This window comes from Elaeis guineensis, chromosome 5, assembly GCF_000442705.2.
Source record: "Elaeis guineensis isolate ETL-2024a chromosome 5, EG11, whole genome shotgun sequence".
Classification (NCBI taxonomy): Eukaryota; Viridiplantae; Streptophyta; class Magnoliopsida; order Arecales; family Arecaceae; genus Elaeis; species Elaeis guineensis.
In genome coordinates, this window is record NC_025997.2 from 10289790 (window position 1) to 10302981 (window position 13192).

The 13192-nt window shown below is 37.5% G+C and overlaps 1 protein-coding gene across 5 annotated transcripts; it reads right to left on the minus strand.

Annotated features, from left to right (window-relative positions):
• Window positions 1–5315: 5315 nt before the first annotated feature.
• Window positions 5316–11754, minus strand: LOC105044867 (protein PIN-LIKES 6). Of its 5 annotated transcripts, XM_073257474.1 has the most exons (8): window positions 11563–11754; window positions 11069–11113; window positions 10729–10957; window positions 9222–9301; window positions 8149–8273; window positions 6967–7088; window positions 6121–6312; window positions 5630–5758 (listed from the first exon to the last, which is right to left on the minus strand). In XM_073257474.1, exons 3-8 carry the CDS (start codon window positions 10912–10914, stop codon window positions 5645–5647), a joined length of 819 nt encoding a protein of 272 aa, XP_073113575.1. In that variant the 5' UTR covers window positions 10915–10957; window positions 11069–11113; window positions 11563–11754; the 3' UTR covers window positions 5630–5644. The 5 variants fall into 5 exon arrangements, with proteins under 5 accessions (XP_073113578.1, XP_073113575.1, XP_073113576.1 ...); XM_073257477.1 differs by lacking the exon at window positions 5630–5758 and adding an exon at window positions 5316–5372 and having other exon boundaries at window positions 10729–11113; XM_073257475.1 differs by lacking the exon at window positions 11069–11113.
• Window positions 11755–13192: the final 1438 nt, after the last annotated feature.

The following is a 13192-nucleotide window of genomic DNA, read 5'->3' on the forward strand; positions in this document are numbered from 1 at the left end:
TCCCGGGAAGGCGAATGTTGTAGCCGATGCTCTAAGTAGAAAATTTTTTAGTGAATTGGCTGCTCTAATTACCTCACAAAAGCCTATATTGCTAGATTTGAAGAAATCAGGAATTAAAATACGACTACATGATTCTCAAGTTCAACTTGCAAATCTTGTACTACAGCCTACTTTGATTGAAAAGATTAAGGTAGCTCAAAAGGAGGATTTGGAGTTGCAAAAGGTCATAGAAGCAGTGGAATTTGGTATTCAGACAGAATTTTGGACACAGGAGGATGGGTCATTGAGGTTTGATAACAGACTATGTGTTTCCAAGGTTCCAGGATTAGGGACGAGATCCTGGAGGAGGCTCACTATTCGGCTTACACCATGCATCCTGGAAGCACAAAAATGTATCAAGATTTGAAAAGAAATTTTTGGTAGTCTGGTATGAAAAGGGATATTGCACAATTTGTAGCCCAATGTTTGGTATGTCAACAAGTAAAAGCCGAACATCAAAGACCAGCAAGACTATTGCAGTCTCTTCTTATTCCTCAGTGGAAATGGGAGCATATTACTATGGATTTTGTGACTGGATTACCTAAAACACTTCGGAATAATAATGCTGTATGGGTAATTGTTGACCGATTGACGAAATCAGCGCATTTCTTACCCTTTCGAATTGGTCTTTCCTTAGAAAGATTGGCAGGCTTGTATATAGAGCAGATAGTATGACTGCATGGAGTACCAGTTACTATTGTGTCAGATCGAGATAGTAGATTTGTTTCTCAGTTTTGAAAGAGCCTTCATAAAGCCCTTGGTACCAAGTTAAATTTCAGTACAGCTTTTCATCCTCAAACTGACGGACAATCAGAACGAACCATACAGATCCTAGAGGATATGTTAAGGCTTGTGTCATGGACTTGGGCGGAGCATGGGATAATCACTTATCATTGGTTGAGTTCGCTTATAATAATAGTTACCAAGCAAGCATTCAGATGGCTCCTTTCGAGGCACTATATGGAAGGAAGTGTAGATCGCCCATTTGTTGGGATGAGGTGGGAGAAAGAAAACTGTTGGGACCAGAAATAGTACAACAGACAGTGGAAAAAGTACACATGATCCAAGAACGGCTTCGTATAGCTCAGAGCAGGCAAAAGAGTTATGCTGATAATAGAAGAAGGGAGCTGGAATTTCAAGTAGGCGATCATGTTTTTCTAAGAGTTTCTCCTACTAAAGGTATCATGAGATTTGGAGTTCGTGGTAAGTTGAGTCCAAAGTATATTGGCCCTTTTGAAATTTTAGACAGGATTGGAGAGGTTGCATATCGGTTAGCATTACCGCCGGCTTTATCTGGTGTACATAATGTGTTTCATGTATCAATGTTGAGAAAGTATATTCTAGATCCAAGTCATGTGGTGAGTTATGAACCTTTGCATCTTCAGAAGGATCTGACTTATGAAGAATATCCAGTACGGATTGTTGATAAGAAGGATCAGGTGTTACGGCATCAAAGTATTCCTTATGTGAAGATCCAATGGAGCAATCATAGTGAGAGAGAGGCTACATGGGAACTCGAGACAGAAATGAAGGTCAAGTATCCACAACTCTTCGAAAACTCAGGTATGCAAATTTCGAGGATGAAATTATTTTAAGAAGGGGAGATTGTAACGACCTAGATTTGTGGGCCTGTAAACCCTTGACGGCCCAACAAAGAAAAAAAAATTACAGAAGGAGGAAGACTCCTAATCGAAGTCTTCTTCCTTCTCATTTCCGATGAAATCGGACTCGAGGAGTCCGGCTAGGGTAGAAGACCTTCCCTATAAAGACCCCCTTCCTCTCTTAGGATCTTACAACAAAAATTTCTAAGAAATTAAAGGGATTGAGGGATTTTTTTTCAAGAGAATGTCGTGAGCGGTTGATCGGAAGAGAAGGACCGCCGGAGCTATTTTTGGCCACCGGAATAAGGTACGTTCCTTCTCCCTTCTTTTCGAATTGATCCTCCGGCCATCGGTGTGCTTGGAAGCCGGCGAGATGCCGGTTCGGGCTCAAACAGGGACACCCCCTGTTTGCGTTGTTCTCTCCTTCCGTCGCCGGCAGCAAGGAGGGGTGGGGCTGCCACCGGGATGGTAGCCTCGCCATTGTTGGAGTTGTCGGGGAGGGTGGCCAGAGATGGCCTACCTGGCCGGATGAGGGGGAGGCGTTCGGAAAGGGTTTGGGTCCCCTGTTTTGATCGTGGGGAAGAAGAGAAGAAATCTCTTCTTTCTTCTTTAAATAAAAATTAAATTATATATATATATAAATATATATATATAATAAATAAATAAAAATAAATAAATAAATAAATAAAAAAGGGAGACATAGGTAAGAGTTCCGATAAACCTCAATATACAATTTTTTTAAAAAATTAATTTGGTTAAATTGATTTGTTTGATAGGAGAACAGTCCAACGACCAGGGGGACAACGAGTAGGGTTTTGATTTTCAGACTATAAGGCTGTGAATTTGATTTCTCATTGATCGAGGTAAGAATCCTGTACATGATCATCATTATATATGTTATTTATTCGTTAGTCTTATAATGTTGAATTTGCAATACTGGATTTATAATCGATGAGTTTTCTATGCTTGAGACACCGATATATGGCTTATATGAATCTTTTTAAATATGAGCATGTTATGAAAAGATTTTTATGATTGATGGTATGAGTCTTATGGATATGACTTATCAATTTCATCATTCTGTAATTTAAAATAATTCGATAAAATCAAGAATTAAATGAAAAGGATATGGTTTGGACTAGCCTCGACATATGGATCAGCCGGTCAGGAGCTCATACCTGGGACAGCCCGTTAGGAGCTTATGCCTGGGACAGCCCCCACTGGCTTACAGGTGGATCAGCCGGCCAGGAGCTCATGCCTGAGACAGCCCGCCAGGAGGTTATGCCTGGGACAGCCTCTCACGGACTTTCGTACGTGGGACAGCCGGCCAGGAGCTCATCCTGGGATAGCCTTAAAAGGCTTATATGAAAGAAAAATTGGATTGGAAAGAGATTGAGGTATGGTCTGGGTTAGTCCAAAGCTAAAAAGGGACAAAAGATTGTCAAACCGAAGATGTGAAAAGATGCAACATATAATATGTAATTCAACAATGAATGAAGACTTCACTTGATGATATATGATGATCCATATTATTAAATGCATATTTATGACAATATTCTAGTTATTATATACATATGAGTCTTCACAAATTGTATTGGTTTTAGAAATATTACTTTTATCTACTGGCTTGATGTACATATGCAGTGATTCTTACTGAGCTGAAGAAGCTCATATTTTCTTCTTTTTTTTTTCAGACTCACAGGATGCTTAGTTTGGATGGTTTGAGCGAGAGCAAATAAGAACTGAAGCCTTTAGTAGTTCAGTTAGTTTAAATTCTCTGATACCAATGAACATTTGAATAATTGTATTGAACAAAGTTTACATTTGACTTGAAGTTGTGACTCGGTTGATTTATTTGGTATTTACTTGGTTATTTAAATTTTGAAGTGTTAATTATTTAGGCCTTACATGATTCTTAGGGCACTGCCCTAGGGTTTATGTGGCCGTGTCACGTGCCCAACTCAGGTGCTGGATTCGGGACGTGACATTATTGGCCATCTCTTCCCATATAGTATTGATTTCCCCATCTAAATTTTATTTTCCTTCCTTCAATATTCTATCTTTAAAAGCTATTTATTTCACTACTAGCAAATTTCACCACCTAGTCCTCGTATTCCTATTTTCTTTAGTCATCCTCTTTCATTTCTTAATACACACATCCAAAACCACCATGCCTATGTTAAAAAGTTATAAAGTAAGAGTCTTTTTCAAAGTAGGTATTAGCTACTACTCGGTGATATGCTATTGCGAACTCCAAAACGGCATCTCCTTCCATGTTTCTATCTCCAATACTATACCCTCCATGCACCATTTCAAAACCAACATTATAGTTTCCCACATGCCCATTTAAATTTCCTCCTCTTTTCTCCACTAAAATTCTTGAGTTAGTCTATCCATGTCTTCCTAAAAGCATTGCCTTATAGCATCATCCAATCCTACTTAGGGTGCATAAGCACTAATGATATCAATAGACTCCACTAAAACCAATTTTATCAAGATTATTCAATCTCCTACCTTTTTAATACCTACAACATCATATTTTAGCCTCTTACCTACAATACTACCTACTACATTGTTATTCCTATCTTTTCCTGTATAACATGTTTATAACTTGTCTTACCAACTTTCTTTGCTTTTCCTCCTATCCACTTAATTTCTTGTGGGCAAGTTACATTAACTCTCCTCCTAGCCATTATATCTACTAGTTTCATAAATATTCTTGTCAAATGAACCTATGTTCCAACTTGCTAAATGCATCCTACTTTCTTGGAATAATTTTTTGCCAATACCCACCCGCTAAAATGTAAAAACCCAAATGTCATGGTAAGCCTTGTGTGAAAGTCAATACCATCCCATCAAGGATAGGTTTTGTTGTTCACATGCCAAGAGCCAGTCAGGTTTTGCGTGTTGTATTGAATTAAACCACATGCTTTGCCGCTTGAAAAGGTCCCCATCAATTCCTTTGAGCTTCAAGTCTTGCGATCATAAGATGGAGTGCTTCACATGTTAGCTAGGCCCCTGATCTACATGGACCAAAGGCAAACACTTGTCATTCACAGCACGGATTAGCAAGTTATCTAATGCTATTTGCTCCCTATGCTTTCACACCCCAACATCAATAGGGACCTAAAGAGCTGCCTTTGCTTTTGACGTTCCTTTGTAAATCTATGGATTTCACCCCTACACATTAAATTCCACTCTCCTCTATCTCACTTAAGTGAATTGGTTTCGAGAGCATTCTGGCACTTTTGGAGACTTTCACTTTCAACCCAATTCACCACCTATGTGCCCTTTACACCCAGTCATTCTGAAGAACACTTGCCTGCCTCCTCCCCCACTCTTACCACAGCATCTAGCATGGAGTTAGCTAAGGCTTCTTCCTCGAGTCTTGTCATGATCGCGCACTCGAAGAAAGACCTTTACAAGCAGCACTGCCCTTCTTCACCCACACGATAGTGCAGGACCAGGCTTTCGCCCATTGTCCAAGATTCCCCAATACCACCCCCATGGGAGTCCAGGCCATATCTCAATTCTAGTGTGGTTGATCATCCAAAGAGACCAGCTAAGCTTCATTGGCTTGGTCAGCCTTTCATTACACCCAATATCTGATGCAACATGTAGTAGGAAACGCCTCAATGATTTTCTTAGGATGCATGCTTACATAACGTGAAGATACTTTTAACCCAACCATCAACCTACCACAACCTTCTCCTTTATCCGTACTTGGGACACCTACATACAAAGCATAGGCATAGTTATGTATGGAAATACATACATGCATATAATGTATGGACATATTGTAGCTCTATATCCTAGAGATCAAGAAAAAGAAGTTCCCAGAGGGCTTATTAGAAACAAGATCTACCAAATAATATTGTAGCTCTATATCCTAGAGATCAAGAAAAAGAAGTTCCCAGAGGGCTTATTAGAAACAAGATCTACCAAATATTCAGTCAATAGGTTAAAGGTATATACAATGTGATAAGAGGCTTACTAGAAGAAAACTAAACATCATGATTTGTGACAGACCAAAACAAATCTTTTAAAATACAGAAATTCCGTAAAGAGCATTCCCTTCTAACTATAACCAGTAAATTTGACCACCAAGAACATAATACCTACAATCACAAACACAATTCTATCATGAGTCTCTTGATAAGGGAAAATACAAGTTTAACCTATAGCATGAAAGTCACTCCAGACCTTTCTATAACTGCAAGAAGATATAAAAGCACTTAAGAAGTTTCATTTTACAAAGGATTTTCATTTATGATTCTTGTAAATAATTTAAAACAAAGGAATGATATTTTTTCCATGCAGTTGCAGGGACAATTTCAATATTTGGTTCTAGTTTCTGTCACAACAACCTGCATATAAATAAATTAACAAAAAAAACCTCCCCATAATCTTTTTTGGTAGTCAATCCCATAAGCAACGATGAGAAGTATAGACATCATAATATGGAAAAGTTTCTTCTTACTTTTCCTTGTTTTGAAGATTCCAACCTTGTTGTCCCAGGCTCTTCAGAAGTTAGCAAAGGCACCTGTTCAGGTGTAGCGCCGTTGACAGGGTTCTTAGTTGGCAGGTTCTCCTCTTCAGCGCCATCAAAGGTTTCACCAGGTGGTGGTGCAAGCATCTGAAATACATAAGTGTACAGAACAATTGCACCAACCTGTCACAAATAAATTTATAGGTTTTAGCAACTCAAATAACTGCATAACCAAAAATAATAATAAGATGGTAACAAGCTTGTGTTAGTTACATTAAAAATGATGGCATTTTCCCTTTCTGTTTATTAATCTACCTTCAACTATTCTTATGGAATTTTGAAAATGCTTTGAAAAAACAGAATCAGATAAATGCAGTGGAATGTACCTTATCAGTTTTTGTCCTTTATATTGAACTGGGACATAAAAACAATAGCAAAACAGCTGATAAGTTTGTTTTATTTAAAATGGTCTGTTGCATGTTCCTGACCGATTGAATCATGACAACAAGTGGTTTCTACAAGCAATTGTTTTACGATTGTTTACTGAAATATAAAACAATTATAGAGTTAATATGAAATTTCCAATGATTACTCAGAGGTCTGGGGCTCTCTAAAATCCACCATGCTAGTACAATTATAGTGCGAGAATTATCAAATACATGGAACAAAAAATATACAACATCAATGACCTTAAAGCAGTTCATGTGGAAATGAATATCACAAACGTGCATGAAAACATAGGTTCAAGGCAGGGAGGGAAAAGGAGTTCGAAAGTGCAATACTTAAGCAGTATATGAACAATGGGAACTTGTAACATGCATAAGTACCAAAACCTACCCACTGACCAAAAGAGATGTAAGCATTCCCATCTTGGCTACATTTGCTAGAGTCACCAAAAGGGTTGGATTTGTCTCGGCATAGAGCTGCAATCAGAACAAGAGGTATATTTCCAATGTTCCCTGTATGCAAAGACCAAGCCAGTTATACATTGTAGAAAAAATAGCAAATTGATGTTAGGCATCAATAGCTTGGAATTTCATGTACTCATTGACTGAGCAACAAGCTTCTGACACATGATGTAAGGCTAGGATTGCAACTTGGAAGTAACATCAACAATACCATGGACACAATAGCAAGTACTCTTACACATAACAAAGAGTAGGACATTCTGGTTATGACTCACAACATAACTGAAGAGAGAAACACTTGATGATGATATTAAAGCGACATTGGTGCTGACAAGTTACCTTCCTCCATATCAAGAAAGTAGGCATCATGACAGGTAGCATAGCCAGGACACAAGATATTGTGAACAAAAAGAGACTAATTCTACACGTCCATCTCAAAAACGAGATCAAAACACACTGCTCACATGATGGGATCAATGACCAGAAACTGAACAATAATCGATCTGTCATATGTGTCATCAAGCAAACAGAGAATTATAACAAATATGAAACATGGAGGTTCATACATATGGTATACATGCATATATATGTGCATAGATATATGACCACTGCATGTCATTCAATTATCATTGCCCTCACCACTGCCCCCTCTTCCCTTACTCCCTTCCGCCTGCCCCACCTCCCTACCCCGAAGGCTCCCCCACGGTACTTCACACCCACCTGGGACAGCAATTTTTCTTCAATTTATCTCTCTCTCCTCTCTCCTAACCATTTTTTTAAGGTCCTCTTGTCCTAAATACATGTCTTATTTTGCACCCTTTTAGTAATTCCATTAATTATGGAACCATTAATACATATTTTTCATCAATTTATTTTTAATTTTTCATTATCTAAACAATTGTTGTTATGCATATATGATATCTTCACAATTTTCTGATATTTGCAGTTTTCCTTATTTTATGAATTTAATGCGCATTACAGTGCAGCATACTAGCATACAATAAACAAGTAGTGTAGCACTTCCAGAAATTATATATGCAGCCATATTGTTTCACAAAAGAGAAATAGTAAATTACCACCACAGAACCTTACAAAGAATAAGGTAACTTACCAATCCCAATATGTATAATGGTGAACTTGAAGTATGGATATGGGGGACGAACAATGGATGCAACAATGAGACCAACTAGCGACCCTGATATCGTTCCCAAAATGACATTAACAGGGATAAACCACCTGCAAACACAAAGTTATCAGTCTATTTACCTTTTCCATCCTCAACTGGAAAGTGAGGAAAGAATTTAGAATTGGTCTTGAAAAAATCAGAAAAGAAGTGCAGTATGATATCATAAAATGAGTCTGAACCAATGTGCTTTATCATCCACTATATATAGTGGGAAGGCCTTGGAATCCAGCATGCATGTGCTGTACTCCAAGGGCTTCATCACACTTCCTTAGCATACAGGAAGGAATCCAGCACAATTCTGAAGCCTTCTACGCCATAAAATTATATAAAATACAAATTACTTGGAGTGCATGGTTTCCCTTAGAGGGGCATTTACATTCTAGTGTCAGTTTATCCTAGTTGCCTGTCGTTCTTCAAGTGCGGGCATGAGCTCCATGCTAGTGCAAGAGTAACCATAGATTTTGAACCCTTATGCTCTAAAAAGCAAACCAAGCAGTGATATGAGAACTAATCCTTTGAAATGATAAATCTAAGCATAAACATAGGATGAGGGAGATAAAGATAATGTAATATTTTTAGAATTGCCCTATATGAGTGAGGTTCTTAATTGCTAGAGAGAAAATAAAAAAGAATACAAGTTCAGTGGAAGCATCAGATACCAAGTGAAAAAAGAATCAATATACAAAAATAGATATTTTGTCAATGTACCTACAAATATGGACTATATCAACCATATTCATCATCCAGGAAGTATAGTATCTACTAAGAACCATTCACATTGGATCCAAATGCATCATAATTGGTAAGGCAGTCAGCATTCAGCAAAATCAATAGTAAATGCCATGTAATTAAAAGAAAAATTCAGGAAAATTGAAATGGAAAAGTTTGCATTTCATATGCTCAACAATGATGGTTGTATGGTAGTTAAACAAACAACTCCACATGCATATCTAGCTTATTTACATCCCAACAACAGGTTATATGAAAAAAAATATTACCATTCTACCAATTTTTGCAAAGTGATTGCCCGTCCAAGTTGAGAGAATATCAGGCAAGGAAGAAGAAGAGAAAAGACTAGCTGCAACAAATATAACTGGATGTCAATAATTTTGACATGAATCTTGTGAAAAGTGCAAAGGAGTATAAGCTACCAAGTAACTAACACATTTTCACTTGTAAGTTTTTTCCTTTGCTCGGAAAGCAAGTTCAAACCTACAGTAGTTTCCTTCATCACTTTCTGTTAGAATTAAAAAGCAACTTGTGGAGAATCCATCCCCTTTACTCATCTTTCACATATGAACTTGCAATACCTTTTCTATAATCATGATCATTTTGGTAATTCAATAAAGGTTGAACATTATACAGACGAAGTTTTAATGGTAGCCTCAATAATAGTATTAGCTGGATTTGAGAAGATGGACATTGTCCTTTGCATCAGACAAATGTTATGGGACATTGTTATAAAAATAAGATGGAAACAAATAGATATCATTAAGCATACAAGCAAAAAGGCAATCATGTCATAAATCAAAATGAAATACAAGGAGTTCAGAGGCACCAGTTTCAAGAATATACATGAAGAATACCATTTCAGTTTGTGAAAGCAGAACTGTATAACCTGTATGCAGGAACCTAATTGTCTGTTTCCATGTTATAAAACTTTCAGGTAACCAGCAAGGTGACTTGAAATGTTGACATATATGCCCAAGGGTCAATAGGATCCACATTAAATCACCGACCCAGCCTGTTTATATGGACCACACCTGCATAAGGTGCTCGAAAGGGCAATCTTTACACAGAATTCCAATCCTTCGCCATTATCTTCCTTCCTAACAGGCCGTGCTCTTCTTTTTCATCTAATTATTTATGCTTGCATTTATTATACTAATTAAAACCAAAAAGAAAGCATGAACTTGGGAACACTCTCATCAACCATACTTCTACAATCTACATAAAAACAAAGGATATAATATCATAAATTTTGACACCAACTAATAAGCCATGCAGCCTTGGTCACGAACTCATCACCCTACCCACAACTCGATTATCTGAGTTAAATTTTTTACATCTTCTACAACAATTTCAGGAATTAAGCATCTAAATCAAGAAGAAATTATAACTCGTGAAAAACCAACAGATCCTACAAACTGATTAGCCAAGAAACCTGAAGCATTCAACAGCTCATGACCCTGACCACCAGTCGATGATCCGAATCTTTTAGAGCAATTTCAGGAATTCAGTATATAATGTAAAAAACAAAATCATGATTCGTGATCAACAAGCAGATCTGGAAGCTGTTATAGTCCATCAAAAATCACAGGTAGGCTGTATAACGGCAACAGTAAATGAAAGATGAGAAAGACGAAAAAAGAAGAAATTACATTTGCGCTACACATTCCATACATTGAAATTTAGTGAACAAAAGGCATATCAAGCTTTTAGCCTTTCAAACACATAAGCTAATAGTATAATTTGTGATGTGATGAAGTACAAACTTTGACTTACCCCATTAAGAAGCTTCCGGCCATTTGCAGGAAGAATGTTGACATGCTTGGAGGCCATCAGAAATCCCATAAAGCACATGGTAAAAACCTTTGCAATTGGTAGAACAGCAAATTTCATCGATGCTAAGATTGATTCTTCTCGGCCACTCCGGCCATCCATAATAATTTCCAAAAGAGAGCGCTCCATTATTATTTCCCTTCCAGATCCCTAAATCAAGATTACAAATCCTCTGCGCACAAACAGAACCAGCTTTCTTTATTAATGCATATCACCAGCAAATTAACGCGAAGGAAGAAGGTGAGGAAGGGGGAGGAAGAGTGATGCTCCTCCAAAATTCGACCTTCCAAGGAAATCAATTACTGTTAGATGTAATGGGACCCAGTTGCTGCAGGAAACCAAAAGAGGAAGGAAAGAAAATTACATTCTTCTTCCTCGGAAAATAAAGAAAATTAGAAGATCCATTAAGCGAAATCGCATGAATTCATCAAAAGGATTCTTTAAGAAGAAAAATTCCTATAAAAATAAACACCCGGAATGTAAATTTAGCTGAAGGAGATTTACGTCAAAAGAAAGTCCATCACTTCATGAACTCTAGAAAATGACGAATTCTTCTATCTTACCAAAGAAGCAAGAACTCCTTGATCATTAAAATAGTTAATTTTGATAAAATTTCCCAAAAAATGCCTAGAAAACTATTTGCTCTACCGAAAAGATTCATATCCGACGAGAATTTCTCCTTTTCTTCCGCTTTCTCTACATGCGAAACAACTACAACTACTAAATTTCACGATTTCCTCCGAGAAAAAAAGGCAACGCTAGCTCTCTCCAACTTACCTTATCTCTTTTGAAACAGAGCTCTCTCCCTCTACTCTCCCACACTCCGAAACCCTAGATATTTGTAAAACGTCCTCGAAATTTGGGGACCGCAAGACGAACTCTCTCTCTTTCTCCCCTCTCTTCTTTGATCTCTCTCTCTCTCTCAGTCTCTCTCAGCTCTTCCACCCTTTTCGTCTTCCAGCAAAAGCCAAGAAACCGGTAGTCTTATATAGAGCACTGGTCAGCGTGGAAAATAAGCCCCCGCCTTGCTAGATTCACGATGTCGCCCCGCGTCAAGAACTGAACGGACACGACCGTAACGGACACGGTTAAGGTTCCCCGCCAGTCGCCACGATTGGCAAATTACAACTGCTGTGCGGGTTGAATGTGTTGCACGTTGGACTTTATGATTCGCTTGTGACGCGTGATGCGAGTAAGGTTCGTGTTTTTTGTGCAGACCTGGAGCCCCCCTACATTGCCAAGCTGTGAGTAAGACTGGGCCCACATCCGTTGATGGGTCAAGGTGGAGCGGTAAATGTCCATGAATATAAAATAGAAGGTCTATGAACACAAGAAAAAAAAAAAACCATCATAGGATAGATGATATGCAATAGTAAATGCCAAAGTCTTTAAGTCTTAGGCAAAGACTTAAAGCTAGTGTCTTGTATATGTGTCCATGGTGTTGAAGAAGGAAATTAAGAGATTGACTTCATTTTTTTGTATGTAACTCCTAGCATATACGATGGGGATTGATGCAATATAATTTTTTTGAATTGATCATTTTTTTTTAAATTATTGAATTGATTTTCATAAATATTCTTTAGTATCGTGTTTGATTATCCTTTTGGTATTCTTGAAATAAGAATACAAATTTTCAAAAAATAATTATTCTCCACATCTATTTCAGATTTCTGTTTGGTTGGAAATCTACGAGACCATCGAGAATAAGGTACAATTAATACAGTGTTATCCGCTAACCTAAAATAAGGTGCAATTATTTCCTATAGTGGATCTAGAATAAGCTATTGTATGGTCTAATATGGAATAACTTATATCAAGAAGATGGGAATAAGGTGTAATTAATGCATCTTTGACTGGAATTGCTAAATCCACGGAACCCACCATCATTTTATAGTGTGTTTGGAAGAATAAGATGGAATAAATCCTTATTCCATCTAGAATAATGGTAACCAAACACTATCGGGGGAATTTTTAAATTAGCAGGTTCATAATAGTTAGAATGAGGCTATGATCATTTATTTTCTTTTTTTTTTCTTTGATTTGGGATGAAATATCATGAGTCCCAGGCAATTTTCATGACTTAATTCTTCCTGCAAAATTTTTATACTGCAACATTTGTGAGACTACCTCTACCAAAAAAACCATTTGTGGGACTATCCAATTATCAACCTTTTTTTAATATTACCATCAGGCTATTACAATTCACATAATGTTGGATGCTCGGACGAGCTAACCTATGAAAGGAGGTGGGGTTGGGTGGGGTCGGGGGTGCGATATTTGATGATTACTCTCAATGATACATAGAAAATCTTATAAAACTGTCTTCAATTTATACTTACTTTTTCTTTTTAAATGTGAGGGTTGGTCGAAGTGTTATTATTGTCATACTGGGTAAGGTCCATGAGCA